The sequence below is a fragment of the Dendrobates tinctorius genome, unplaced genomic scaffold (genome assembly GCF_039654945.1).
Source record: "Dendrobates tinctorius isolate UK_male_01 unplaced genomic scaffold, ASM3965494v1 ptg000231l, whole genome shotgun sequence".
NCBI classification, from domain to species: domain Eukaryota; kingdom Metazoa; phylum Chordata; class Amphibia; order Anura; family Dendrobatidae; genus Dendrobates; species Dendrobates tinctorius.
This window is the reverse complement of record NW_027361898.1, coordinates 2,613,415-2,638,786: the sequence shown is the minus strand read 5'-3', so window position 1 is coordinate 2,638,786 and position 25,372 is coordinate 2,613,415. Positions and strand designations below refer to the sequence as shown.

Sequence of the window (25,372 nt, the reverse complement as noted above, 5' to 3'; positions counted from 1 at the left end):
GTGAGATCAATGCTAGCACCGTGAGTTTTTCCTGGTGAAATCTGTGTTCGGTGTCCATGACTGAACAGTAGGTGTTCGGTAAGGATGCCGAACTTTACTGTTCGGGTCGCCCATCTCTAAAGCTGAGCAATGTTGTCTGGGAAATGTATGTAAATTATCTCTCCTCCTGGCTATCTGGTGCCACCTCATGGATGGAGAGGAGTATTACACCAAGAAGTAGGCGGCACATTGAATTGCTTAGGCTATGTGCCCACGATCTAGAAGCAGCATATGTTCCCTGCGTCCTAAGGCTGCCGTCTATTGAATGCAGGTAAATCCATATGTGTTCACTGAATCGTGCGGATTCACCGCGTCAAAAACATTGCAGGGGTGAAATTTATCTTGTGGAAGCTCGTGTCTCTGCAGGACAAATTGATGTGCTGCTTTCCTGAAAGACTCACTGCATGTCAGTGTCCGCGGGTGATCCGCAGTTGCACATACACTCATAGTGGACCTGGGATTTCTAGAAATCCTGTACACTATGTTGTAACATCTGGCCGCTGTGGATTTAATGTTGCATAAATACACAGCGTCAAAACCGCAGCTATTCCTGATCGTGTGCACGCATCCTTAGGGCTCATACTCACTTGCGAGAGACTCGCATGATTCTCGTGTGAGTGTCTCACATGAAAACCTGGCACTGCCGCCGGCATTCGGACCGGAATGTGCAGCTACATGTATTTCTATGCAGCCGCACGCTCCGAGCGCCGGCGGCAGTGCCAGGTTTTCATGCGAGTCTCTTGCAAGTGAGTATGAGCCCTAAGGGTCGCTGTAGGCACCTTTTATAGCTATTGTTACCCTAAATAATCACATCCTAGTCTGTGTTAACTTTCCAGTGCAAAGAGGAAGCCAATCCCCTGGTAGGTCTGTAGGAAAGCTACAAGGTGGCCATGGTGTAACAGGCAAGTATCATCTCTGGGTTATTAGACTGTTGGAAGTCGGGCGTTGGGTACAAATAATACAAAAAAAAACCCATGCCCACATGCAACCCCAGAAAACACGGGACCTGCACTTTTTAAGTAAAGTAAATTGACTTCCATGGTTTAAAGATTAGTTGGGACAAGCTGCAAGATCAAATATAAAAAAAAGGGAAACTTGAATAAACCTTTTTATGTATTGGCATTTTTAATAAAAACATAAGGATTTGCGATACACGGGTGTGGATGAGTCCTGAGCACACCCTGATAGCCATGACCTTTTTTTTTTTTTTTTGAAAAAAACGACTCATTTAAATGTCTTACCAGAGCCTGATATATCGAATGGCCGACTCTGATCCACCAAAACTGGACAGAATAGGATGTGCTTGGAGATCAGCAGATCGGAATTGTTCCATGAAAGTCTAAGGGAAGGGTCCACAAGCTTTTCTAACATTTGTATAATGTGGGGTATGTTATCTGTGGAAAAGGAAAAGTAAACCTAACAAGTTCCCGTGTCTGGCTGTAAAGCAACTGCTGGCAGCAGAACGACCTCATTACTACCCTGCCCTGCACCCTCTTGTGCCTGGCTGCCTGCAGCAGCAGAACTACCCCATACCACCGGAGAATTCAGTGTAACGCCCTGACATGGCGCTCTGTGATGCTCCAGTATACAATTCTAGCGTGGCATATTTCCCAAATTCCGGGGCACATCTAAAACACTGATATTAGTTTCATAAGTCTGTGACTTTATTTCCACCACCCTCTTGTTAAAGTTCATATCTATTTCAGTAGGTGTCACTGTCTGATTGCTCTTATTTTACACTCGCCCTCATCAGTTATTACATAAGTGTAAAAAGTTTTGTAATTCTCCAACTTTTATTTTTCCAAGCACTTTGCTTGGTGTCAATGAATGGAAACCTGCCATCAGATTGCACCTCTTCGTTCTTGCAGCTGACTCATTTATGATGCTTCCAGCCTTTTAAGCGGCATCGAGAATGCTCCTGCTCACTGACGGCAAGCAGAGATCTTAATTTAATTTTTTTCTACAATTTCAAGTAAAAATAAAATGGAGAAAGATGTAAAAATACAAAAAAGAGCTGTGTTGTATTTAGTTCTGTACATATACACACAGCGATACGATGGATCATTCTGGGGCTGCAGATTGGGGTCGGGGGGCGAAAGCAGATAGTCTCTGTGGAAGGTCCTTATTACAGTTGTCATCATAAGAAGATGGTCACCACCACGTATATGATCCAGCTGACGGAGATGAAGACCCCAAAGAGCAGGCTGAAGAGGACGAGGGAGCGAGCCCGGCGGGAGGACTCCTGAGCCTGCAGGATGTCACCTCTGCTCAGCGCTGAGCGGGTCTGGAGGAGAAAGACAGGTGGGTGAAGCAGGGCCGTTCACGGTGGTCTGCTATATAACTATACATAACACGAGTGTCTGTGATATAAGGTTCAAATCCCACCAAGGACAACATCTGCAAGGAGTTTGTATGTTCTCCCTGTGTTTGGGTGGGTTTCTTCCAAGTTCTCTTGTTTCCTGCCACACTCCATAGACCTAGTTATAGGGATTCTGGATTCTGAGCCCCAATGGGGACAGCGATGATGATGCATGAAAAGTGCTGTGGAATTAATGGCGCCATATAAGCAAAGCATAATAAATAATATAAGCAAATAGGTGATGGTTTCCACTTGAAGCAGTGCACTTTGGGTATTAACAGATGAAGGGTCGTAGTCTGCTATATATGTAAATGTCATGTATAAGCCTAATCAATCCACCCCATAGCAGGATGCCACGAGGCATCCAGTAATGAGTAGATCTATAAACAGCAGCTTGCTGACTGTTTCCAGGTAAAATGCAAAATCCACTTGATCAGTAACTATCAAAGTCTGGGCATTCTACAGTGGGTATGGAAAGTATTCTGACCCCTTTTACTTTTTCACTCTGTTTCATTGTAGCCATTTGGTAAATTCAAAAAAGTTCATTTTTTTCTCCTTAACCCCTTCACCCCCAAGGGTGGTTTGCACGTTCATGACCGGGCCAGTTTTTACAATTCTGACCACTGTACCTTTATGAGGTCATAACTCTGGAACTCTTCCATGGATCCCGGTGATTCTGACATTTTCTTGTGACATATTGTACTTCATGTTAGTTGTAAAATTTCATTCAAATAACTTGTGTTTATTTGTGAGAAAAACGGAAATGTGGCGAAAATTTTGAAAATTTCGCAATTTTCCAACTTTGAATTTTTATGCCCTTAAATCACAGAGATACGGCACACAAAAAAACTGAATAAGTAACATTTCCCACATGTTTACTTTACATCAGCACAATTTTGGAACCAAAATTTTTTCTTGTTAGGAAGGGTTAAAAGTTGACCAGCGATTTCTCATTTTTACAACACCATTTTATTTTTAGGACCACATCACATTTGAGGTCACTTTGAGGGGTCTATATGATAGAAAATACCCAAAAGTGACACCATTCTAAAAACTGCACCCCTTAAGGTGCTCAAAACCACATTCAAGAAGTTTATTAACCCTTTAGGTGCGTCACAGGAATTTTTTTGAATATTTAAAAAAAAAATGAACATTAACTTTTTTTCACAAAAAAAATACTTCAGGTTCAATTTTTTTTATTTTACCAAGGGTAACAGGAGAAATTGGACTGCAAAAGTTATTGTGCAATTTGTCCTGAGTACGCTGATATCTGATATGTGGGGGGGAACGACTGTTTCGGCGCATGGCAGAGCTCAGAATGGAAGGAGCGCCGTTTGACTTTTTCAATGCAAAATTGGCTGGAATTCAAATCGGACGCCATGTCACGTTTGGAGAGTCCCTGATGTACCTAAACAGTGGAAACCCCCTACAAGTGACCCCATTTTGGAAACTAGACCCCCCCAAGGAACTTATCTAGATATGTGGTGAGAACTTTGAACCCACAAGGGCTTTACAGAAGTTTATAACGTACAGCGGTACAATTAAAAAATCATTTTTTCCATAAAAATGATCTTTTCACCCTCAATTCTTATTTTTCCAAGGGTAACAGGACCCTAAAAGTTATTGTGCAATTTGTCCTGAGTGCGCTGATACCCCACATGTGGGGGTAAACCACTATTTGGGCGCATGGCAGAGCTCGGAAGGGAAGCAGCGCCATTTGACGTTTTTGGCTGGAATTGAGATCGGACACCATGTCGCGATTGGAAAACCCCTGATGTACCAAAACAGAGGAAACCCCTCACAAATGACACCATTTTGGAAACTAGACCCCCTAAGGAACTTATCTAGATGTGTGGTGCTTCACAGAAGTTTATAACGCCCGGGCGTGAAAATAAAAAATTCGTATTTTTTTCCCACAAACATGATCTTTTAGTCACCATTTTTTTATTTTCCCAAGGGTACCAGGAGAAATTGGACCCCAAAAGTTGTTGTCCAATTTGTCCTGAGTATGCTGATACCCCATATGTGGGAGAAAACTACTGTATGGGCACACGTCAGGGCTCGGAAGGGAAGTTGTTGTGAGTTCATTTTCCCCTTCATTACTGAGGCCCGAGGAACTCCCTCTTCTGGTAAAGGTAGTGAGCCTGATTATCAAACACCTGAGGCTGATGATGATGACTGGCTGAGTGGAGTTACTGACTGGATATAAGGCTGCCGACGCCCTTCTGCCCTGCGGGTGATTTCTCTGTGGGATCCTTGGAGACCAGTCTGAATTCCTGCTCCTCTAAAGCTAAGTTTGCTGCTCGGCCTTTTGCTTTGGTGCTTTGACGTTTTGCTTTGTTTTTCTGGATTTCTGCCATTCTCTGCTGAGGTGTGCTGAATTCATTTAGCTCTGTCTTCTGAAAATACCTGAGTGCTGATTTAGTTTTTGAAGCCTAGCTGCTTCAGGGCCTTTTTCATATCAGCTTGTTGGCTTATGTCTTTGATAGGGTTTTGGCAGATTGCAGACAGCAGCCTTCCTGTCCTTTCCTATCTAGGTAGTTTTTCGGCCCCGTCTTTGCTCAGTCTATCTTTCTGTCTGTGTTAGTATTTTCATCTTGCTTCACCGTCACTATATGTTGGGGGCTGCCTATTGCTTTGGGGTCTGCTCTGGGGCAGTTTAGATCTCCCCTTTCTTTCTTTAGGCCTATGTAATTCTCCGGCTGTGATCGAGGGGTCTAGGGCATCGTAGGAACCCCCCACGGCTACTGCTAGTTGTGTTGATAGGTTCAGGGGTCTGCAATCTGATAGTTGCCAACTTCTCTGGTTTTCTGGACTTAGCTTGTATTTCTGCTTTTGCCTCCTATGGTGACTCATTCATAACAGGAAGTAGTGACGTTTTGGAATGCAGACTTTGATGGATTGGTCTGCGGGTGTCATGTTGCCTTTGGAGAGCCCCTAATGTACCTAAACAGTGGAAACCCCCCACAAATGACCCCATTTTGAAAACTAGACCCCCTAAGGAACTTATCTAGATGTGAGGTGAGCTCTTTGAACCCCCAAAGGCTTCACAGAAGTTTATAATGCCAGGGCATGAAAATAAAAAATTCGTATTTTTTCCACAAACATGATCTTTTAGTCACCATTTTTTTTATTTTCCCAAGGGTACCAGGAGAAATTGAACCCCAAAAGTTGTTGTCCAATTTGTCCTGAGTACGCTGACGCCCCATATGTGGGAGAAAACTACTGTATGGACACACGTCGGGGCTTGGAAGGGAAGCAGTGACATTTTGGAATGCAGACTTTAATGGAATGGTCTGCGGGTGTCATGTGCGTTTGGAGAGCCCCTGATGTACCTAAACTATTGAAACTCCCCACAAGTGACCCCATTTTGGACACTAGGCCCCCCCACGGAACTTATCTAGATGTGTGGTGAGCACATTGAACCCCCAAGTGCTTCACAGAAGTTTATAACGCTCGGGCGTGAAAATAAAAAAATCATGTTTTTCCACAAAAATGATATTTTTGCCCCCAATTTTTTATTTTCCTAAGGGTAACAGGAGAAATTGGACCCCAAAAATTGTTTTGCAATTTGACCTGAGTAGGCTGATACCCTACATGTGGGGGTAAAACACTGTTTGGGCGCATGGCAGAGCTTGGAAGGGAAGGAGCACCATTTGACTTTTTCAACTCAGAATTGGCTGGAATTGAGATCAGACGCCATGTTGCATTTGGAGAGCCCCTGATGTGCCCAAACAGTGGAAACCCCCAATTCTAACTCCAACCCGAACCCCAACACACCCCTAACCCTAATCTCAGCCCTAACCCTAGCCCTAACCCTAATGGAAAAATGGAAATAAATACATTTTTTTTATTTTATTATTTTTCCCTAACTAAGGGGGTGATAACGGGGGGTTTGATTTACTATTTATGGCGGTTTTTATGTTTGGCGGCTGTCACACGCTAAAAGACGCTTTTTATTGTTAAAAATAGTTTTTCCATCACCACATATTGAGAACTCTAATTTTTCCGTATTTTGACCCACCGAGTCATGTGAGGTCTTATTTTTTGCGGGACGAGTTGACGTTTTTATTGGTACCATTTTCGGGCACGTGACCTTTTTTGATCGCTTTTTATTCCGATTTTTGGGACGCAGAATGAACAAAAACCAGCGTTTCATGAATTTCTTTTGGGGGGTGCGTTTACACCGTTCCGCGTGCGATAAAATTGATAAAGCGGTTTTATTCTTCGGGTCAGTACGCTTACAGAGATACCTTATTTAGGTCATTTTTTTGTGTTTTGTCGGTTTTATGCAATGAAAACTATTTTATATAAAAAATAATTATTTTTGCATCACTTTATTTTTTTGCAAATGATGCTGTGTGGCGGCTCGTTTTTTGCGGGACAAGATGACGTTTTCAGCAAGACCATGGATATTTATATGCGTATTTTGATCGCGCGTTATTACACTTTTTGTTTGGCGGTATGATAATAAATCATTATTTTTTGCTTCGTTTTTTATTTTTATATTTTAAGGGGTTCGCTAAAGGGGTTAACTAATGGGACAGTTTTATAGGGCGGGTCGTTACGGACGCGGCGATACCTAATGTGTACTTTTATTGATTTTTTTTTTTTTTTTTTTTTTTTTTTTATTTCTAAAAAATGGATTTATTTGGGGGAATATATATATTTTTTTTTTCTAATTTATTTGGCGATTTTTTTTTTTTAATTTTTTTTTTTTAACTTTATTAACCCCTTCACCCCCAAGGGTGGTTTGCACGTTCATGACCGGGCCAATTTTTACAATTCTGACCACTGTACCTTTATGAGGTCATAACTCTGGAACGCTTCCATTGATCCCGGTGATTCTGACATTGTTTTCTCGTGACATATTGTACTTCATGTTAGTGGTAAAATTTCATTCAAATAACTTGCGTTTATTTGTGAAAAAAATGGAAATTTGGCAAAAATTTTGAAAATTTTGCAATTTTCCAACTTTGAATTTTTATGCCCTTAAATCACAGAGATACGGCACACAAAAAACTTGATAAGTAACATTTCCCACATGTTTACTTTACATCAGCACAATTTTGGAACCAAAATTTTTTTTTGTTAGGAAGTTATAAGGGTTAAAAGTTGACCAGCGATTTCTCATTTTTACAACACCATTTTATTTTTAGGACCACATCACATTTGAAGCCACTTTGAGGGGTCTATATGATAGAAAATACCCAAAAGTGACACCATTCTAAAAACTGAACCCCTTAAGGTGCTCAAAACCACATTCAAAAAGTTTATTAACCCATTAGGTGCGTCACAGGAATTTTTTTGAATATTTAAAAAGAAATGAACATCTAACTTTTTTTCACAAAAAAAATACTTCAGGTTCAATTTTTTTTATTTTACCAAGGGTAACAGGAGAAATTGGACTGCAAAAGTTATTGTGCAATTTGTCCTGAGTACGCTGATACCTGACTTGTGGGGGGGAACGACTGTTTCGGCGCATGGCAGAGCTCAGAATGGAAGGAGCGCCGTTTGATTTTTTTCAATGCAAAATTGGCTGGAATTCAGATCGGACGCCATGTCACGTTTGGAGAGTCCCTGATGTACCTAAACAGTGGAAACCCCCTACAAGTGACCCCATTTTGGAAACTAGACCCCCCAAGGAACTTATCTAGATATGTGGTGAGAACTTTGAACCCACAAGGGCTTTACAGAAGTTTATAACGTACAGCGGTACAATTAAAAAATCATATTTTTTCCACAAAAATGATCTTTTCACCCCAATTTTTATTTTCCCAAGGGTAACAGGACCCTAAAAGTTATTGTGCAATTTGTCCTGAGTACGCTGATACCCCACATGTGGGGGTAAACCACTATTTGGGCGCATGGCAGAGCTCGGAAGGGAAGCAGCGCCATTTGACGTTTTTGGCTGGAATTGAGATCGGACACCATGTCGCGTTTGGAAAACCCCTGATGTACCAAAACAGAGGAAATCCCCCACAAATGACACCATTTTGGAAACTAGACCCCCTAAGGAACTTATCTAGATGTGTGGTGAGCACTTTGACCCCCCCAGTGCTTCACAGAAGTTTATAATGCCCGGGCGTGAAAATAAAAAATTCGTATTTTTTCCACAAACATGATCTTTTAGTCACCATTTTTTTATTTTCCCAAGGGTACCAGGAGAAATTGGACCCCAAAAGTTGTTGTCCAATTTGTCCTGAGTATGCTGATACCCCATATGTGGGAGAAAACTACTGTATGGGCACACGTCGGGGCTCGGAAGGGAAGTAGTGACGTTTTGGTATGCAGACTTTGATGGAATGGTCTGCGAGTGTCATGTTGCCTTTGGAGAGCCCCTAATGTACCTAAACAGTGGAAACCCCCCACAAATGACCCCATTTTGAAAACTAGACCCCCTAAGGAACTTATCTAGATGTGTGGTGAGCACTTTGAACCCCCAAGTGCTTCACAGAAGTTTATAACACTCGGACGTGAAAATAAAAAAATCATTTTTTTCCACAAAAATGATATTTTTGCCCCCAATTTTTTATTTTCCTATGGGTAACAGGAGAAATTGGACCCCAAAAATTGTTTTGCAATTTGTCCTGAGTAGGCTGATACCCTACATGTGGGGGTAAAACACTGTTTGGGCGCATGGCAGAGCTTGGAAGGGAAGGAGCACCATTTGACTTTTTCAACTCAGAATTGGCTGGAATTGAGATCAGACGCCATGTTGCATTTGGAGAGCCCCTGATGTGCCCAAACAGTGGAAACCCCCAATTCTAACTCCAACCCGAACCCCAACACACCCCTAACCCTAATCTGAGCCCTAACCCTAGCCCTAACCCTAGCCCTAACCCTAAGGCTGTGTGCACACGCGGATTTTGCTGCGGTTCCGCAGCGGTTTTGGCTGCTGCGGACCCCAGTACCATGATTCCCTATGGGAATCAAAAACCGCAGTGCAGACGGTGCGGAATTTTCCGCGCGGATTATCTGCGGTTTTCAATCCGCAGAAAGAATTGACATGTCAATTCTTTCTGCGGATTCTCGTGCGGTTTGCCATCTCCTCTAATGAGGAGATGAAAAACCGCAGGACAAAACCGCAGAGCAATCTGCAGGTAAAACCGCAGGTCTTTTGACCTGCGGTTTCACCTGCAGATTTTACAAAATCCGCGCGGATGAATCCGCACCTAATCCGCAGCGTGTGCACACAGCCTTACCCTAACGGGAAAATGGAGATAAATACTTTTTTTTTAGTTTTATTATTTTTCCCTAACTAAGGGGGTGATAACGGGAGGTTTGACTTACTATTTATGGCGGTTTTTATGTTTGGCGGCTGTCACACGCTAAAAGACGCTTTTTATTGTAAAATAGTTTTTGCATCACCACATTTTGAGAGCTATAATTTTTCTGTATTTTGACCCACTGAGTCATGTGAGGTCTTATTTTTTGCGGGACGAGTTGACGTTTTTATTGGTACCATTTTCGGGCAAGTGACATTTTTTGATCGCTTTTTATTCCTATTTTTGGGACGCAGAATGAACAAAAACCAGCGTTTCATGAATTTCTTTTGGGGGGGTGCGTTTACACCGTTCCGCGTGCGGTAAAATTGATAAAGCGGTTTTATTCTTCGGGTCAGTACGGTTACAGCGATACCTCATTTAGGTCTTTTTTTATGTTTTTGTCGGTTTTATGCAATGAAAACTATTTTATATAAAAAATAATTATTTTTGCATCGCTTTATTCTGTGAGCTATAACTTTTTTATTTTTCCGCTGATGATGCTGTGTGGCGGCTCGTTTTTTGCGGGACAAGATGACGTTTTCAGCGGTACCATGGATATTTATATGCGTCTTTTTGATCGCGCGTTATTAGGCTAAGTGCACACGTACCGGAACTCTCGCGGAAATTACCGCGAGAATTCCGGAATTCCAGTCCGCGGGAAAATCGCATTTTAAATTCCCGCGATTTTCCCGCGGAAAAACTAGCATTTTGCAAGCGTAATTAGCTTGCAAAATGCTAGTGTTCTCCAAGCGATCTGTAGCATCGCTTGGAGAACTGATTGACAGGTTGGTCACACTCGTCAAACACAGTGTTTGACGAGTGTGACCAACTTTTTACTACTGAGGCTGCTTATGCGGCATCAGTAGTAAAAGATAGAATGTAAAAAAAAAAATAAAAAATACTGTTATTCTTACCTTCCGACGTCCCACGCATCCGTTCCCAGTAGTCCTTTGCGAAAATGCCCGCGATGACGTCAGTTCTCGCGGGAACGCGACGTCTCGCGAATTACCGCGAGACTTCGCGATCCCGCGAGATCGGACGCCATCGCGGGCATTTTCGCAAAGGACTACTGGGAACGGGAGCGTGAAGAGAGGCGGGAAGGCTGCGCGGGACGCCGGAGGGTGAGAATAACAATATTTTTTTATTTTAAATTCTATTTTTTACAAGGATATGGTACCCAGAGCCCGGAGGACAGTCTCCTCTCCTCCGGACCGTGGGTACCATCCGCAATTGTTCTGCTTACTTTCCGCATGGTGGGCACAGCCACATGCGGGAAATAAGCGGAACAATGCATTCCTATGGGTGCGGGATCGCCGCGATTCCGCAAAATAATGAGCATGCTGCGGTTTTTACCGCGAAGCGATTCCGCCGCGGTAAAAACCGCAGCATTAGCACAGCATTGCGGAATCCCATAGGAATGCATGGGATGCTTATTTTTCGCGTTTTCGCGGCAAAATCGCGCGGTTAAAACTGCCGCGGAAACGCGAAAAAAACGCCACATGTGAACCCAGCCTGACACTTTTTGTTTGGCGGTATGATAATAAATCATTATTTTTTGCTTCGTTTTTTATTTTTATTTTTTAAGGGGTTCGCTAAAAGGGTTAACTAATGGGACAGTTTTATAGGGCGGGTCATTACGGACGCGGCGATACCTAAAATGTGTACTTTTATTGGTTTTTTTTTTTATTTTCAAAAAATGAATTTATTGGGGAATATTTTTTTTTTTTTGCTAATTTATTTGGCGATTTTTACATTTTTTTTTTTTTTTTTTACTCTATTACATAGTCCCAGGTGGGACATCACTGTCCTGTGACAGATCGCTGATCTGTCACATCACAGATCACTGTGACAGATCAGCAATCTGTCACAGGCACTGCAGAAGGCTTCCTCATGCCTGCGCTTTGCAGGCACTGAGGAAGCCAGCTTCCTGCAGGCCCCCGAAGGCCCCCGTCGCCATCTTGGATTCGGGGGCCTGCAGGAAAGGAGCCCCCGGCAGCAGCGCTGCACATTGCGCTGAAGTGGGGGGCTCAGGGAAGCACGGAGGGAGCCCCCTCCCTGCCGATTCTTCCCTTTAACCCCCGGTACACCGCGATCATGTTTGATCGCGGTGTGCAAGGGGTTAACGTGTCGGGGGCGGTCCGTGACACATTGTGCCGGGTGTCAGCTGTGATAATCAGCTGACACCCGGCCACGATCAGCGGCGCTCACCACGTGGGCGCCGCTGATCGCGGTAGACGTACTATCCCGTCCATGGGCATAGGGGCCCAGGTCCCATGGACGGGATAGTACGTCTCATGTCAGGAAGGGGTTAATGTCCACTCTGCACCCCATCTTGATTGAAAAAAAACAAATGTAGAAATCTTTGCAAACTTTTATTAAAGAAAAACTGAAATCACATAGTCATAAGTATTCAGACCCTTTGCTCAGTATTGAGTAGAAGCACTCTTTTGAGCTAGTACAGCCATGAGTCTTCTTGGGAATGATGCAACAAGTTTTTCACACCTGGATTTGGGGATCCTCTGCCATTCTTCCTTGCAAGATCTTCTCCAGTTCCGTAAGGTTGGATGGTGAACATTGGTGGACAGCCATTTTCAGGTCTCTCCAGAGATGTTCAATTGGGTTTAGGTCAGGGCTCTGGCTGGGCCAGTCAAGAATGGTGACAGAGTTGTTCTGAAGCCACTCCTTTGTTATTTTAGCTGTGTGCTTAGGATCATTGTCTTGTTGGAAGGTGAACCTTCGGCCAAGTCTGAGGTCCAGAGCACTCTGGAAGAGGTTTTCATCCAGGATATCTCTGTACTTGGCCACATTGATGTTTCCTTCAATTGCAACCAGTCGTCCTGTCCCTGCAGCTGAAAACACCCCCATAGCATGATGCTGCCACCACCATGCTTCACTGTTTGGGACTGTATTGGGCAGGTGATGAGCAGTGCCTGGTTTTCTCCACACATACTGCTTAGAATTATCACCAAAAAGGTCTATCTTTGTCTCATCAGACCAGAGAATCTTATTTCTCATAGTCTGAGGGTCCTTCATGTGTTTTTTTTATCAAACTCTATGCAGTCTTTCATATGTCTGGCACTGAGGAGAGGCTTCCGTCGGGCCACTCTGCCATAAAGGCTCGACTGGTGGAGGGTTGCTGTGATAGTTGACTTTGTGGAACTCCCATCTCCCTACTGCATCTGTGGAGCTCAGCCACAGTGATCTTGGAGTTCTTCTTTACCTCTCTCACCAAGGCTCTTCTCCCATTATTGCTCAGTTTGGCTGGACGGCCAAGTCTAGGAAGACTTCTGGTGGTCCCAAGCTTCTTCCATATAAAGAATATGGAGGCCACTGTGCTCTTAGGAACCTTGAGTACTGCAGAAATTCTTTTGTAGCCTTGGCCAGATGTGTGCCTTGCCACAATTCTGTCTCTGAGCTCCTTGGCCAGTTCCTTTGACCTCATGATTCTCATTTGGTCTGACATGCACTATCAGTACCCCCTTAGTGACGGCCAAATTTTTTGAAATCTGACCATTTTCACTGTGTTAACCCTTTTGTGACATTGGATGTACTACTCCGTACATGTGCCCTGGGACTTAATGCCCATGGACGGAATAGTACGTCATACGCGATCAGCTGCGCTCACGGGGGGAGCGCGGCTGATTGCAGCCGGATATCAGTGGATTCTGACAGCTGACACCCGGCACTAAGTGCCAGGAGCGGTCACGGACCGGTCACGGACCGCTCCCGGAACCTTAACCCCCGAAACACTGCGATAAAACATGATTGCAGCGTTCTGGAGCCGGTAGAGAGGCTGACAGCCCCTCTACCTTTGGATCGGAGACCCCGGGGCATGACGCAGGGTCCCGATGTCACCCATGGTAACCCGATGTCGTCATGACTTCATCCGGGTTACCAGTGCTGAGAGACTTCCTGTCATGCGCAGTGCATGTCAGGAAGTCTCTGAGGTCGGTGTGCACAGAGTGCAGTGCTGACAGCTTATGTGGCATGCAGATCTGCATGCCATATAAGCGATCATCCTGCAACAAATGTGTCCGATAGTGGGATACAGTGTAAAAGAATTAAATAAAAAAATTTTTTAAAAAATATAAAAAAATTAATAGAATAAATATTGATATATTTTTTTTTATCATTAACCCTTTCACCCCCAAGGGTGGTTTGCACGTTCATGACCGGGCCAATTTTTACAATTCTGACCACTGTCCCTTTACGAGGTAATAACTCTGAAACGCTTCCATGGATCCCGGTTATTCTGACATTGTTTTCTTGTAACATGTTGTACTTCATGTTAGTGTTAAAATTTCATTCAAATAACTTGCGTTTATTTGTGAAAAAAACGGAAATTTGGCGAAAATTTTGAAAATTTCGCAATTTTCCAACTTTGAATTTTTATGCCCTTAAATCACAGAGATACGGCACACAAAAACTTGATAAGTAACATTTCCCACATGTTTACTTTGCATCAGCACAATTTTGGAGCCAAAATTTTTTTTTTTGTTAGGAAGTTATAAGGGTTAAAAATTAACCAGCGATTTCTCATTTTTGCAACACCATTTTATTTTTACGGACCACATCACATTTTAAGCCACTTTGAGGGGTCTATATGATAGAAAATACCCAAAAGTGACACCATTCTAAAAACTGCACCCCTTAAGGTGCTCAAAACCACATTCAAGGTTTATTAACCCTTTAGTTGAGTCACAGGAATATTTAAAAAAAAAAAATGAACATCTAACTTTTCACAAAAAAAATACTTCAGGTTCAATTTTTTTTATTTTACCAAGAGTAACAGGAGAAATTGGACTGCAAAAGTTATTGTGCAATTTGTCCTGAGTACGCTGATACCTGATATGTGGGGGGGAACCACTGTTTCGGCGCATGGCAGAGCTCAGAAGGGAAGGAGCGCCGTTTGACTTTTTCAATGCCAAATTGGCTGGAATTCAGATCGTGCGCCATGTCACGTTTGGAGAGCCCCTGATGTACCTAAACAGTGGAAACCCCCCACAAGTGACCCCATTTTGGAAACTAGACCCCCCCAAGGAACTTATCTAGATATGTGGTGAGAACTTTGAACCCACAAGGGCTTCACAGAAGTTTATAACGTACAGCGGTAAAATTAAAAAATCATATTTTTTTTCCACAAAAATGATCTTTTCACCCCCAATTTTTATTTTCCCAAGGGTAACAGGACCCTAAAAGTTATTGTTCAATTTGTCCTGAGTACGTTGATACCCCACATGTGGGGGTAAACCACTATTTGGGCGCATGGCAGAGCTCGGAAGAGAAGCAGCACCATTTGACGTTTTTGGCTGGAATTGAGATCGGACACCATGTCGCGTTTGGAAAGCCCTGATGTACCAAAACAGTGGAAACCCCCCACAAATGACCCCATTTTGGAACCTAGACCCCCTAAGGAGCTTATCTAGATGTGTGGTGAGCACTTTGAACCCCAAAGGGCTTCACAGAAGTTTATAATGCCCGGGCATGAAAATAAAAAAAAATCGTATTTTTTCCACAAACATGATCAATTAGTCCCCAATTTTTTTATTTTCCCAAGGGTAACAGGAGAAATTGGACCCCAAAAGTTGTTGTCCAATTTGTCCTGAGAACACTGATGCCCCATATGTGGGAGAAAACTATTGTATGGGCACATGTCGGGGCTCGCAAGGGAAGTAGTGACGTTTTGGAATGCAGACTTTGATGGAATGGTCTGCGGGTGTCGTGCGTTTGGAGAGGCCCTGATGTACCTAAACTATTGAAATTCCCCACAAGTGACCCCATTTTGGACACTAGACCCCCCACAGAACTTATCTAGATGTGTGGTGAGCATTTGGAACCCCCAAGTGCTTCACAAAAGTTTATAACGCCCGGGCGTGAAAATAAAATCATTTTTTTCCACAAAAATATTTTTGCCCCCAATTTTTTATTTTACTAACGGTAACAGGAGAAATTGGACCCCAAAAATTGTTTTGCAATTTGTCCTGAGTAGGCTGATACCCTACATGTGGGGGTAAAACACTGTTTGGGCGCATTGCAGAGCTTGGAAGGGAAGGAGCACCATTTGACTTTTTCAACTCAGAATTGGCTGGAATTGAGATCAGACGCCATGTTGCATTTGGAGAGCACCTGATGTGCCCAAACAGTGGAAACCCCCCAATTATAACTCCAACCCTAACGCCAACACACCCCTAACCCTAATCTCAGCCCTAACCCTAGCCCTTGCCCTAGCCCTAACCCTAATGGGAAAATGGAAATAAATACATTTTCTTTTAATTTTATTATTTTTCCCTACCTAAGGGGGTGGTAACGGAGGGTTTGATTTACTATTTATGCCGGTTTTTATGTTTGGCAGCTGTCAATCGCTAAAAGACGCTTTTTATTGTAAAAATAGTTTTTGCATCACCACATATTGAGAGCTACAATTTTTCCGTATTTTGACCCACCGAGTCATGTGAGGTCTTATTTTTTGCGGGACGAGTTGACGTTTTTATCATGTTCAGGCACATGACATTTTTTGATCGCTTTTTATTCCGATTTTTGGGACGCAGAATGAACAAAAACCAGCATTTCATGAATTTCTTTTGGGGGGTGCGTTTACACCGTTCCGCCTGTGGTAAAATTGATAAAGCGGTTTTATTCTTCGGGTCAGTACGGTTACAGCGATACCTCATTTAGGTCGTTTTTTTATGTTTTGCTGGTTTTATGCAATGAAAACTATTTTATATAAAAAATAATTATTTTTGCATCGCTTTATTCTGCGAGCTATAACTTTTTAATTTTTTCGCTGATGATGCTGTGTGGCAGCTCGTTTTTTTGCGGGACAAGATGTTTTCAGCGGTACCAGGGATATTTTATATGCGTCTTTTTGATCGCGCGCTATTGCACTTTTTGTTTGGCGGTATGATAGTAAATCATTATTTTTTGCTTTGTTTTTTATTTTTATTTTTTAAGGGGTTCACTAAAGGGGTTAACTAATGGGACAGTTTTATAGGGCAGGTCGTTACGGACGCGGCGATACCTAATATGTGTACTTTTATTTTTTTTTATTTTTTTTTTTATTTCCAAAAAATGTATTTATTGGGGGAATTTTATTTTTTTCTAATTTGCCGATTTTTTTTTTTTTTTTTTTTTTTAAACTTTATTACATTGTCCCAGGTGGGTCATCACTGTCCTGTGACAGATCGCTGATCTGTCACATCACAGATCACTGTGACAGATCAGCGATCTGTCACAGGCACTGCTGCAGACTTCCTCATGCTTGCGCTTTTCAGGCACTGAAGAAGCCGGCTCCCTGCACCCCCCCGAAGGCCTCCGTCGCCATCTTGGATTCGGGGGCCTGCAGGGAAGGGGCCCCCCCGCAGCAGCGCTGCACATTGCGCTGCCGGGGGGGGGCTCAGGGAAGCACGGAGGGAGCCCCCTCCCTGCTGATGCTTCCCTTTAACCCCCGGTACACCGCGATCATGTTTGATCGCGGTGTGCAAGGGGTTAACATGTTGGGGGCGGTCCGTGACCGCCCCTGACACATTGTGCCGGGTGTCAGCTGTGATAATTAGCTGACACCTGGCCGCGATCAGCGGCGCTCACCACGTGGGTGCCGCTTATCGCTGAGATGTACTATCCTGTCCATGGGCATAGGGGCCCGGGTCCCATGGACGGCATAGTACGTCTGATGTCAGGAAGAGGTTAAATAGGTATTAGAATAAAAAAATCTAAACAATAAAAGCACACACTTAGTATTGCCGCGTCCGTAACGACCCAACCTAGAAAACTGTCCCGCCAGTTAACCCCTTTAGTGAACACCGTTACAAGAAGGCAAAAAACCAATGCTTTATCATCATACCGCCGAACAAAAAGTGGAATAAAATGCGATCAAAAAAGACTGATATAAATAAACGTGGCACCGCTGAAAACGTCATCTTGTCCCACAAAAAACAAGCCACCATACAGCTCCATCACTGGAAAAATAGTTATAGCTCTCAGAATAAAGCGATGCAAAAAATTTTTTCTAAAAAATAGTTTTTATTGTATAAAAGCGCCAAAACATTAAAAAAATTCTATAAATGAGGTATCCCTGTCATCGTACTGACCCGAAGAATAAAACTGCCTTATCAATTTTACCACACGTGGAACGGTATTAACGTCTCCTGCCCCCTCAAAAAGAAATTCATGAATGGCTGGTTTTTATTCATTCTGCCTCCCAAAAATCTGAATAAAAAGCAATCAAAAAATGTCATGTGCCCGAAAATGATACCAATAAAAACGTCAACTCATCCCGCAAAAAATAAGACCTCACATGACTCTGTGGGCCAAAATATGGAAAAATTATAGCTCTCAAAATGTGGTGATGCAAAAACTTTTTTGCAATAAAAAGCGTGTCTAAGGCTAGTTTCACATTAGCGTTTACGGCCGCAGCGTCGGGCTGCGCACGGCCGCCGCTAAGCCGCGCCTCTGCCGGTAGCTCCGCCTACTGACGCAAGACGCTGCATGCGTCCTGCGTCCCCTATCTTTAGCACTGGGGATGCAGGCAGTGCGCAGTATGCGTTTGGCGGCGCATGCGTCCTTTTGACACGCCGAGCGCACCAAATTGCAACCTGTTGCGTTTGGCGCTGGTCGGCGCAGCGTCAAAAGGATGCATGCGCCGCCAAACGCATACTGTGCACGGCCTGCATCCCCAGTGCTAAAGATAGGGGATGCAGGACGCATGCAGCGTCTTGCGTCCGTAGGCGGAGCTACCGGCGGAGGCGCGGCAGGGGGCGGGGCTTAGCGGCGGCCGTAAACGCTAATGTGAAACTAGCCTTAGTGTGTGACAGCTGGCAAACATAAAAACCTGCTATAAAAACCCGCTATAAACAGTAAATCAACCCCCCCCCCCTTAGTTAGGGAAAAATAATACAATTAAAAAAGTTTATTTCCATTTTCCCATTAGGGTTAGGGCTGAGATTAGGGTTAGGGGTGTGTTGGGGTTATTTTCAAAAAATTCCTGTGAAGCACCTGAAGGATTAATAACCTTCTTGAATGTGGTTTTGAGCACCTTGAGGGGTGCAGTTTTTAGAATGGTGTCACTTTTGGGTATTTTCTATCATATAGACCCCTCAAAGTCAATGCAAATGTGATGTGGTGCCTAAAAAGAAAAACAAATGGTGTTGTAAAAATGAGAAATCGCTAGGTCAACTTTTAACCCTTATAACGTCCTAACAAAAAATATTTTGGTTCCAAAATTGTGCTGATGTAAAGTAGGCATGTGAGAAATGTTATTTAGTAACTATTTTGTGTGACACATTTCTCTGTTTAAGGGCATGAAAATTCAAAGTTGGAAAATTGTGAAATTTTTGCCAAATTTCCGTTTTTTTGCACAAATAAACGCAAGTCATATCAAATAAATTTTACCACTACCCTGAAGTACAATATGTCACGAGAAACCAATGTCAGAATCACCGGGATCCATGGAAGCGTTTCAGAGTTATGACCTCATAAAGGGACAGTGGTCAGAATTGTAAAAATTGGCCCGGTCATAAACGTGCAAACCACCCTTGGGGGTAAAGGGGTTAATGTCTCTTGATCGCTTCAACCAATCCCAGTGATTTTGAGATTATTTTTTTCGTGACACATTATACTTTATGATAATGGTAAATTTAGGTTGATATGTTTTGTTTTATTTCCAAAAAATATCAGAAATTTGAGAAAAATGTTAAAAAATTTGCAATTTTAAATGATTAGCCTTTTTAATCTGGTCACACCACGCAAAAACATTAAAAAATAACATTTCCGCTTTAAATCTGCGTCATTTGTAAAATGTTGTTTTGTTTTGTTAGTAGTTTAGGAGGTTTAAAAATGTAGCAGTAATTTTTCATTTTTTTCAAGGAAATTTGCAAAATTTATTTTTTTAGGGACCTATCCAGGTTTGAAGTGACTTCAGGGGTCCTATATATTGGCAAACCTCCAAAAGTGATATTTTAAAAAGAGCACCACTTGACATATTGAAAACTGCTGTCAGGTAGATTATTAACCCTTCAAGTAGTTTTCAAGAATTAATGCAAAATGACATGACAGGAATGAAAAAGTGTATTTTTACCACCTAAATGTCGATAACGTCTGAACAGGCCGCTACAGCCGGGAGACTCTAAGGCCGCTATTTAGCCGAGAATAGCCATGGCAAACATCAGGACCACACAATCATGATCTCAGGGTGCTGATTGGGAAGCCCCCCTACACTCTGGTAACCATTTACATGATATTGTCACTATTTACAGCAGCATTTAAGGGGGGCTAAACAGATATGGATGGTGCCAACACTGATCGTGGCTGATGCAGCGAGTTGTCTACTTTAGTGTACAGCCGACAGCTGCCGGATTGTCACCTGTATGGGGAGGCTATTCTCTCATATCTCAGGTCTGTAAAAAGATGTATTGGCGGTCATTAAGGGGTTAATAAAACACATCTGGACTCCAGTGAAGGAGTAGAACCATCTCAAGGAGGATCGCAAGGAAATGGACAGCATGTGACTTAAATATGAGTGTCTGAGCAAAGGGTCTGAATACTTATGACCATGTGATATTTCAGTTTTTCTTTTTTAATACATTTGCAAAAATTTCTACATTTCTGTTTTTTTCAGTCAAGATGGGGAGCAGAGTACATTAATGAGAAAAAAAATGAACTTTTTTGAATTTACCAAATGGCTGCAGTGAAACAAAGTGTGAAAAATTTAAAGGGGTCTGAATACTTTCCATACTCGCTTTAAGTTATTTGGGGACACCTCTAATAAAAGGAGCCGCTTGTCCGGATTGGGCATATCTACAGTATATATTATGGCGGCCAACCATTCTATTCAGTGGGTGCTCTGTATTCCTTACTTTGTCCATTGCCAGGTTCTTCTACCCCCCAGGAGAATCTAATAAGGGACTGGGATTGTGAAACGGAACAGTCCCTTTAAAACCCATGATAACTGGTAATTATGGGGTTAAGGCCCCCAGCGGGCCAGCCCATATCCCATTTCTGCCATTAATATTGCATGGTGTACATTATTCCTCTGCGTCTGCTCTTTCCGTCCTGAATTATTAACGTCCGGTCTGTGATTTGCTTGGCGCTGCATTCGGCAGAGCAGTCAGCAAATATCTCAGGACCGGGATTCAAAGGGCTTCTCCTTCATTGACTCTGACCGCAGTTCATTGCATCTTGTGGGCTCCACCATGGCGGAGCTCTGTGTCACAATGGGGGTCGCCTGTATCTTACCTCGTGAGAATAGACCACAGCGATGATTCCAGTCAGGAAGCAGCAGAAAAATGTAACTAGCACCGACTCCACCATGTAGTCCTTAGTCCTCGTTTCCGGCTGCGGAGGCGGCATCACCAGGGAGCTGTCGCTCTGCAGAGAAGCAATGGCAGCATCAGCAAAACCCCATAACTAGAAGTGTTGTAAAGTTTCTGTTCTGTCAGTCAAGATAAAAAATGGCACAACTTTTTTTTTCCATTTAATGGGGCATATAATATGGACAATACGGGGGTCTTTGCATAGTTTCATGGGATGAAGGTGGGAACAGGATTGTTTTTCGGCATTAATAATTCACCACCCTTTGAGGACAAGGAGCTGGAGCGAAGCTGCCTCCTAGATCCTATTACTTCTGTACATCTTAAGGAAGGTGCATGATTAACCCTTAATGTACCTGAGCTGCGAGAAAATCTGACTCAATTGTTATAAATGAATGGCAATGGGCGCGGCGATCATGGATCCTGTGTCTGGGGGAATTACTTTGATGAATGACATCCAGCATTAAATGATAATGGCAGCCATGTTGGATCCAGCTTTAAACCATTAGTGCGGGCATGTACGGTGAATATAACAGTTTCACACTCACACTGATGATAAAATCCCCAGTTTTTGTAATGTAAGAATTTTGTCAAGAAGAAGTTCAACAATAATTTGCACAAATCCATAGAGCGAGAAACTGAAATAAGGCTAAAATAATGTAGCTGCATAAGTGTGAGCACCCTCTTATAAATGGGGATGTGACTGTTCAGAATCAGCTGATCACATTTCCCTTCACATTACGTAGTAGACTGTGTACGGCCGTCGTCACTTAGAGAGCTTCTGCTTAACTTCAGAGAAAGTTTAGTCATCACCTAGAACTGGACGACCCTAAAGAAATTCTGAAAAGACAAGAAGAAAGTTGGTCTAGAAGCCTGCTAAGAGGCTGACAGCAACATTAAAGGAGCTGCAGGAATTTATGGCATTTACTGTTTGTTTTCTGCATGTGAAAATCTCCTGTAATCTTATGTCTGGCCTGTGGGCTTAAAGGGCAAGATAGAAGCCTTTTCTTACTCGGAAGACTAACCAGGCTGGCTATGTATTGCCAGAACTGATATCAAATTGGACAAAAGCAGGAAGCGTGTTATGTCTGATGGGACAGAGAACTTTTTGGCCACAATTTGTAATGGTGCAAAACCAACACTCCATCACCAAAAGATCACCATCCCCACAGTGGGGCATGGTGGAGGCAGCATTGTGCTTTGGGGCTGTCTTTTAGCAGCTGGAACTGAAGCTTTCGTTAAGGTGGAGGGAATGATGAACAGTCCAAATATCTGATAATTTTGTAACAAAACATAGCCTGTGCTAAAAAAAAATGAGCAAGCAACATCCCTAACCTACCTCCAAATTGCCTAAAGAACAGCTTCACCAGAAGAGGATGAAAGTTCTGGAATGGCTAAGCCCAGAACTGAACCCAGGTGACAATCTATGGTGACCTGAATAGGGCACTGTATACTCGAGATGCCCCTGCAATCTAACAGATGTGGAGCTACTGCAGGAGGAGCGGGCAAAGATCACCCATTCTAGATGTGTTGCTCAGATTCCGACCCCAAAAGACTGCTGCCAGAAAGTCCCCGGGGACTGCAGCAAAGTATTTAAGGGTGTGCAGATTTGTGGAGCCACATTATTTTACTTTTTATTTTTCCACCAAAAGATCTCCGTTTTTCTCATTGGATTAGATCAGATTATGGGCAACATTACAGGAGGAAAAAGGTTGTGAAATGATTTTTCATGGTAGGATTTATTACATGACAAAACCCTGGTATTTAACTGGGGCTTGTAGACTTTTTATATCCACTGTGTTGGTGGTCATCCGGCTCTAGCAGGTGCAGATGTAAGGATGCATCCTCTGCGCTCTATCGCTTACCATGACATAGGGGTACGATCCAGGCGGCAGGTTCTGCTGAGGGTACACATTGGGCAGGGTGGGCCCAGACTGGTAGTAGACGGGCATGTTCCCTGTGAAGTTTGCGGGATAATTCGGATACAGCAGATGGGCGATCTTTGGGTCTGGGGGAGAATAAGGTGGGGGGTCTCCGACAAATCCGCTGTTCTCTATTCCTTTAGGCTCCTCTGACGATTCTTTGGGCTGCACCAGTGACGGGACATGGCCCGGAGTGTTAGCTCTTTGGCTCATTTCTGCCACAGCGCTGCTGCTCTCCACTTCCTCTTGGATTGTTGCCTCCATTTCTGCAGATCCTAAAAATAAAAAAAAAATCAGAGGCAAGGTCATTAGTGTCACAACCCAAGAGCGGCAGCACAACCATTAAGGCTATGTGCACACACTGCGGATTCACCTGCAGGTTTTTCCGTGCAGAACCGCAGGTAAAACCGCAGGTAAAGTGACCTGCGGTTTCACACCTCTATGTTAAAGGTGTGAAACCGCAGCGGAATCCGCAGAAACAATTGACATGCTGCAGTTTATAAACAGCAGCAAAACCACGCGGAAAAAAACGCAGCGTCAGCACAGCGGTTTTTAAAACCCATAGGGTTACATGGTACTGTACCATGTCTGCGGAACTGCTGCAGTTCCGCAGGGCCAAAAACGCTGCAGAAATGCAGCTGAATCCGCAGCGTGCGCACACAGCCTAACAGAGTTTATAGTCTCTGCTGTCCTGATGGTTTGTTACAATGTATCAGTCTCATTCTAGTATCTGACTACACAGAAATGTGTATGGCAGAGGCTGTGTAACACTGACAACCATCGCATCGCAGTGCTCGGACTGGCCGGCGACTCTCCTGACCCGAGTGCCACAGCTGCATGGTTTTCTATTTCTACCACTAGGACTGGACACATCCATCTCTCCCCTGCTCTGATGGTTTGTTGCAATGTATCAGTCTGGAGTTCCAAGTTGTTTTAGCTATAGTCTGGATACAAACCCTCATCTATGAGAAGTATTAGGAAATCTGTTCAGCCCTCTAATGTTATTAGCAATGCCTTCATTCATTGTCGGCAAGCAGAATTTATGAAAATGGCTAAATAGAATCACTGAAAGTGTCAGAACTTACTCTTTATGACGTTCCCATATTGGGGTTGTGTCGCTTTCCTGCGGCGTCTTATCAGATTTCCCTCGTGTTTCTGGCGCTGGCGCTCTGGCACCGGTAGTAACTTTCTATGGCCGCTACCTTTGCTCACAGGACTGGTTATTTTCGCTGCTCTGTTGATAAGATTTTTGCTATTTGCTCTGTATAAACACGAGCGACGACGCTCCACGAGACGGGAGTCATGTTTACAGTAAAGACTCGGGGTGTGCGCCAAAGGGAGAACTGGATAAACCACAATTACTCCTATGTTAGGAAATCTCATCATTTACTGTCATCAGATTGCATGGCGCTGTACTACAGCAGTGATCAGCTACCTGCAACCCTCCCAGCATGCTCCGACTCCGTCCTAATATTTGTTGGGATTATCATTGTTAGTAGAGTTACAGGATCAGTGGCGAGTTACATAAACCAGTATAATCTCTGCACCTCTCCTTTTAATTATCATCTGCTATAAAGTGTATCATAGCTATGTGACAAGCAGTGGAAACTGCGTCCAGACCCATGCCCACTTCTACTAACCACCAGTGCCTCATTAGGACCTGCTGTACTGACACACTCATGTAAAACAAGCGAGGAGACTGATGAAGGCCATGTAGGCCGAAACGTTTTGCAGACTGCACAAATAAAATTCTTTTCTATTTTCATCAACGCTATAAGTTGAGTGCCAAGTTATTTTCATTATTGCTCTTTGGTTTGGGTAACCTACTTGTGCACCCTGCAGTAGTGCCACGCTGTATTTCAAACGAGGCTGGACCGTGAATCCTGCATTGAGCAGGGGGTTGGAAACATTCTATGATTCTACTATAATATTGCCCCTATGTACAAGAATATAACTACTATAATACTGCCCCCTATGTACAAGAATATAACTACTATAATACTGCCCCCTATGTACAAGAATATAACTACTATAATACTGCCCCCTATGTACAAGACTATAACAACCATAATACTGCCCCCTATGTACAAGAATATAACTACTATAATACTGCTCCTATGTACAAGAATATAACTACTATAATACTGCTTCTATGTACAAGACTATAACAACCATAATACTGCCCCCTATGTACAAGAATATAACTACTATAATAATGTCCCCTATGTACAAGAATATAACTACTATAATAGTGCCCCCTATGTGCAAGAATATAACTACTATAATACTGCCCCTATGCACCGAATATAACTACTATAATACTGATCCCTATGTACAAAAATATAACTACTATAATAGTGCCCCTATGTACAAGAATATAACTACTATAATACTGCTCCTATGTACAAGAATATAACTACTATAATACTGCTTCTATGTACAAGACTATAACAACCATAATACTGCCCCCTATGTACAAGA

At 43.1% G+C, this 25,372-nt stretch overlaps 1 protein-coding gene across 1 annotated transcript; it reads right to left on the bottom strand.

The window, feature by feature from the left end:
- Positions 1 to 1,134: 1,134 nt before the first annotated feature.
- PRRT1B (proline rich transmembrane protein 1B) lies at positions 1,135 to 24,274 on the bottom strand. The gene is made up of 4 exons (XM_073555901.1): positions 23,977 to 24,274; positions 22,835 to 23,166; positions 20,896 to 21,027; positions 1,135 to 2,323 (listed from the first exon to the last, which is right to left on the bottom strand). Exons 1-4 carry the CDS (start codon positions 24,272 to 24,274, stop codon positions 2,177 to 2,179), a joined length of 909 nt encoding a protein of 302 aa, XP_073412002.1. The 3' UTR covers positions 1,135 to 2,176.
- Between the last annotated feature and the right edge of the window lie 1,098 nt (positions 24,275 to 25,372).

Bases quoted from the DNA above. Each gene is read 5' to 3' on its own strand.
- PRRT1B (XM_073555901.1), bottom strand. From the start codon at position 24,274: ATGAGATTTCCTAACATAGGAGTAATTGTGGTTTATCCAGTTCTCCCT. The intron at 23,167-23,976 runs GTAAGTTCTGAC...TTTTATTTTTAG, and splicing joins ATATGGGAACGTCATAAAGA to GATCTGCAGAAATGGAGGCA. The intron at 21,028-22,834 runs GTAAGCGATAGA...GCTTCTCTGCAG, and splicing joins GATCGTACCCCTATGTCATG to AGCGACAGCTCCCTGGTGAT.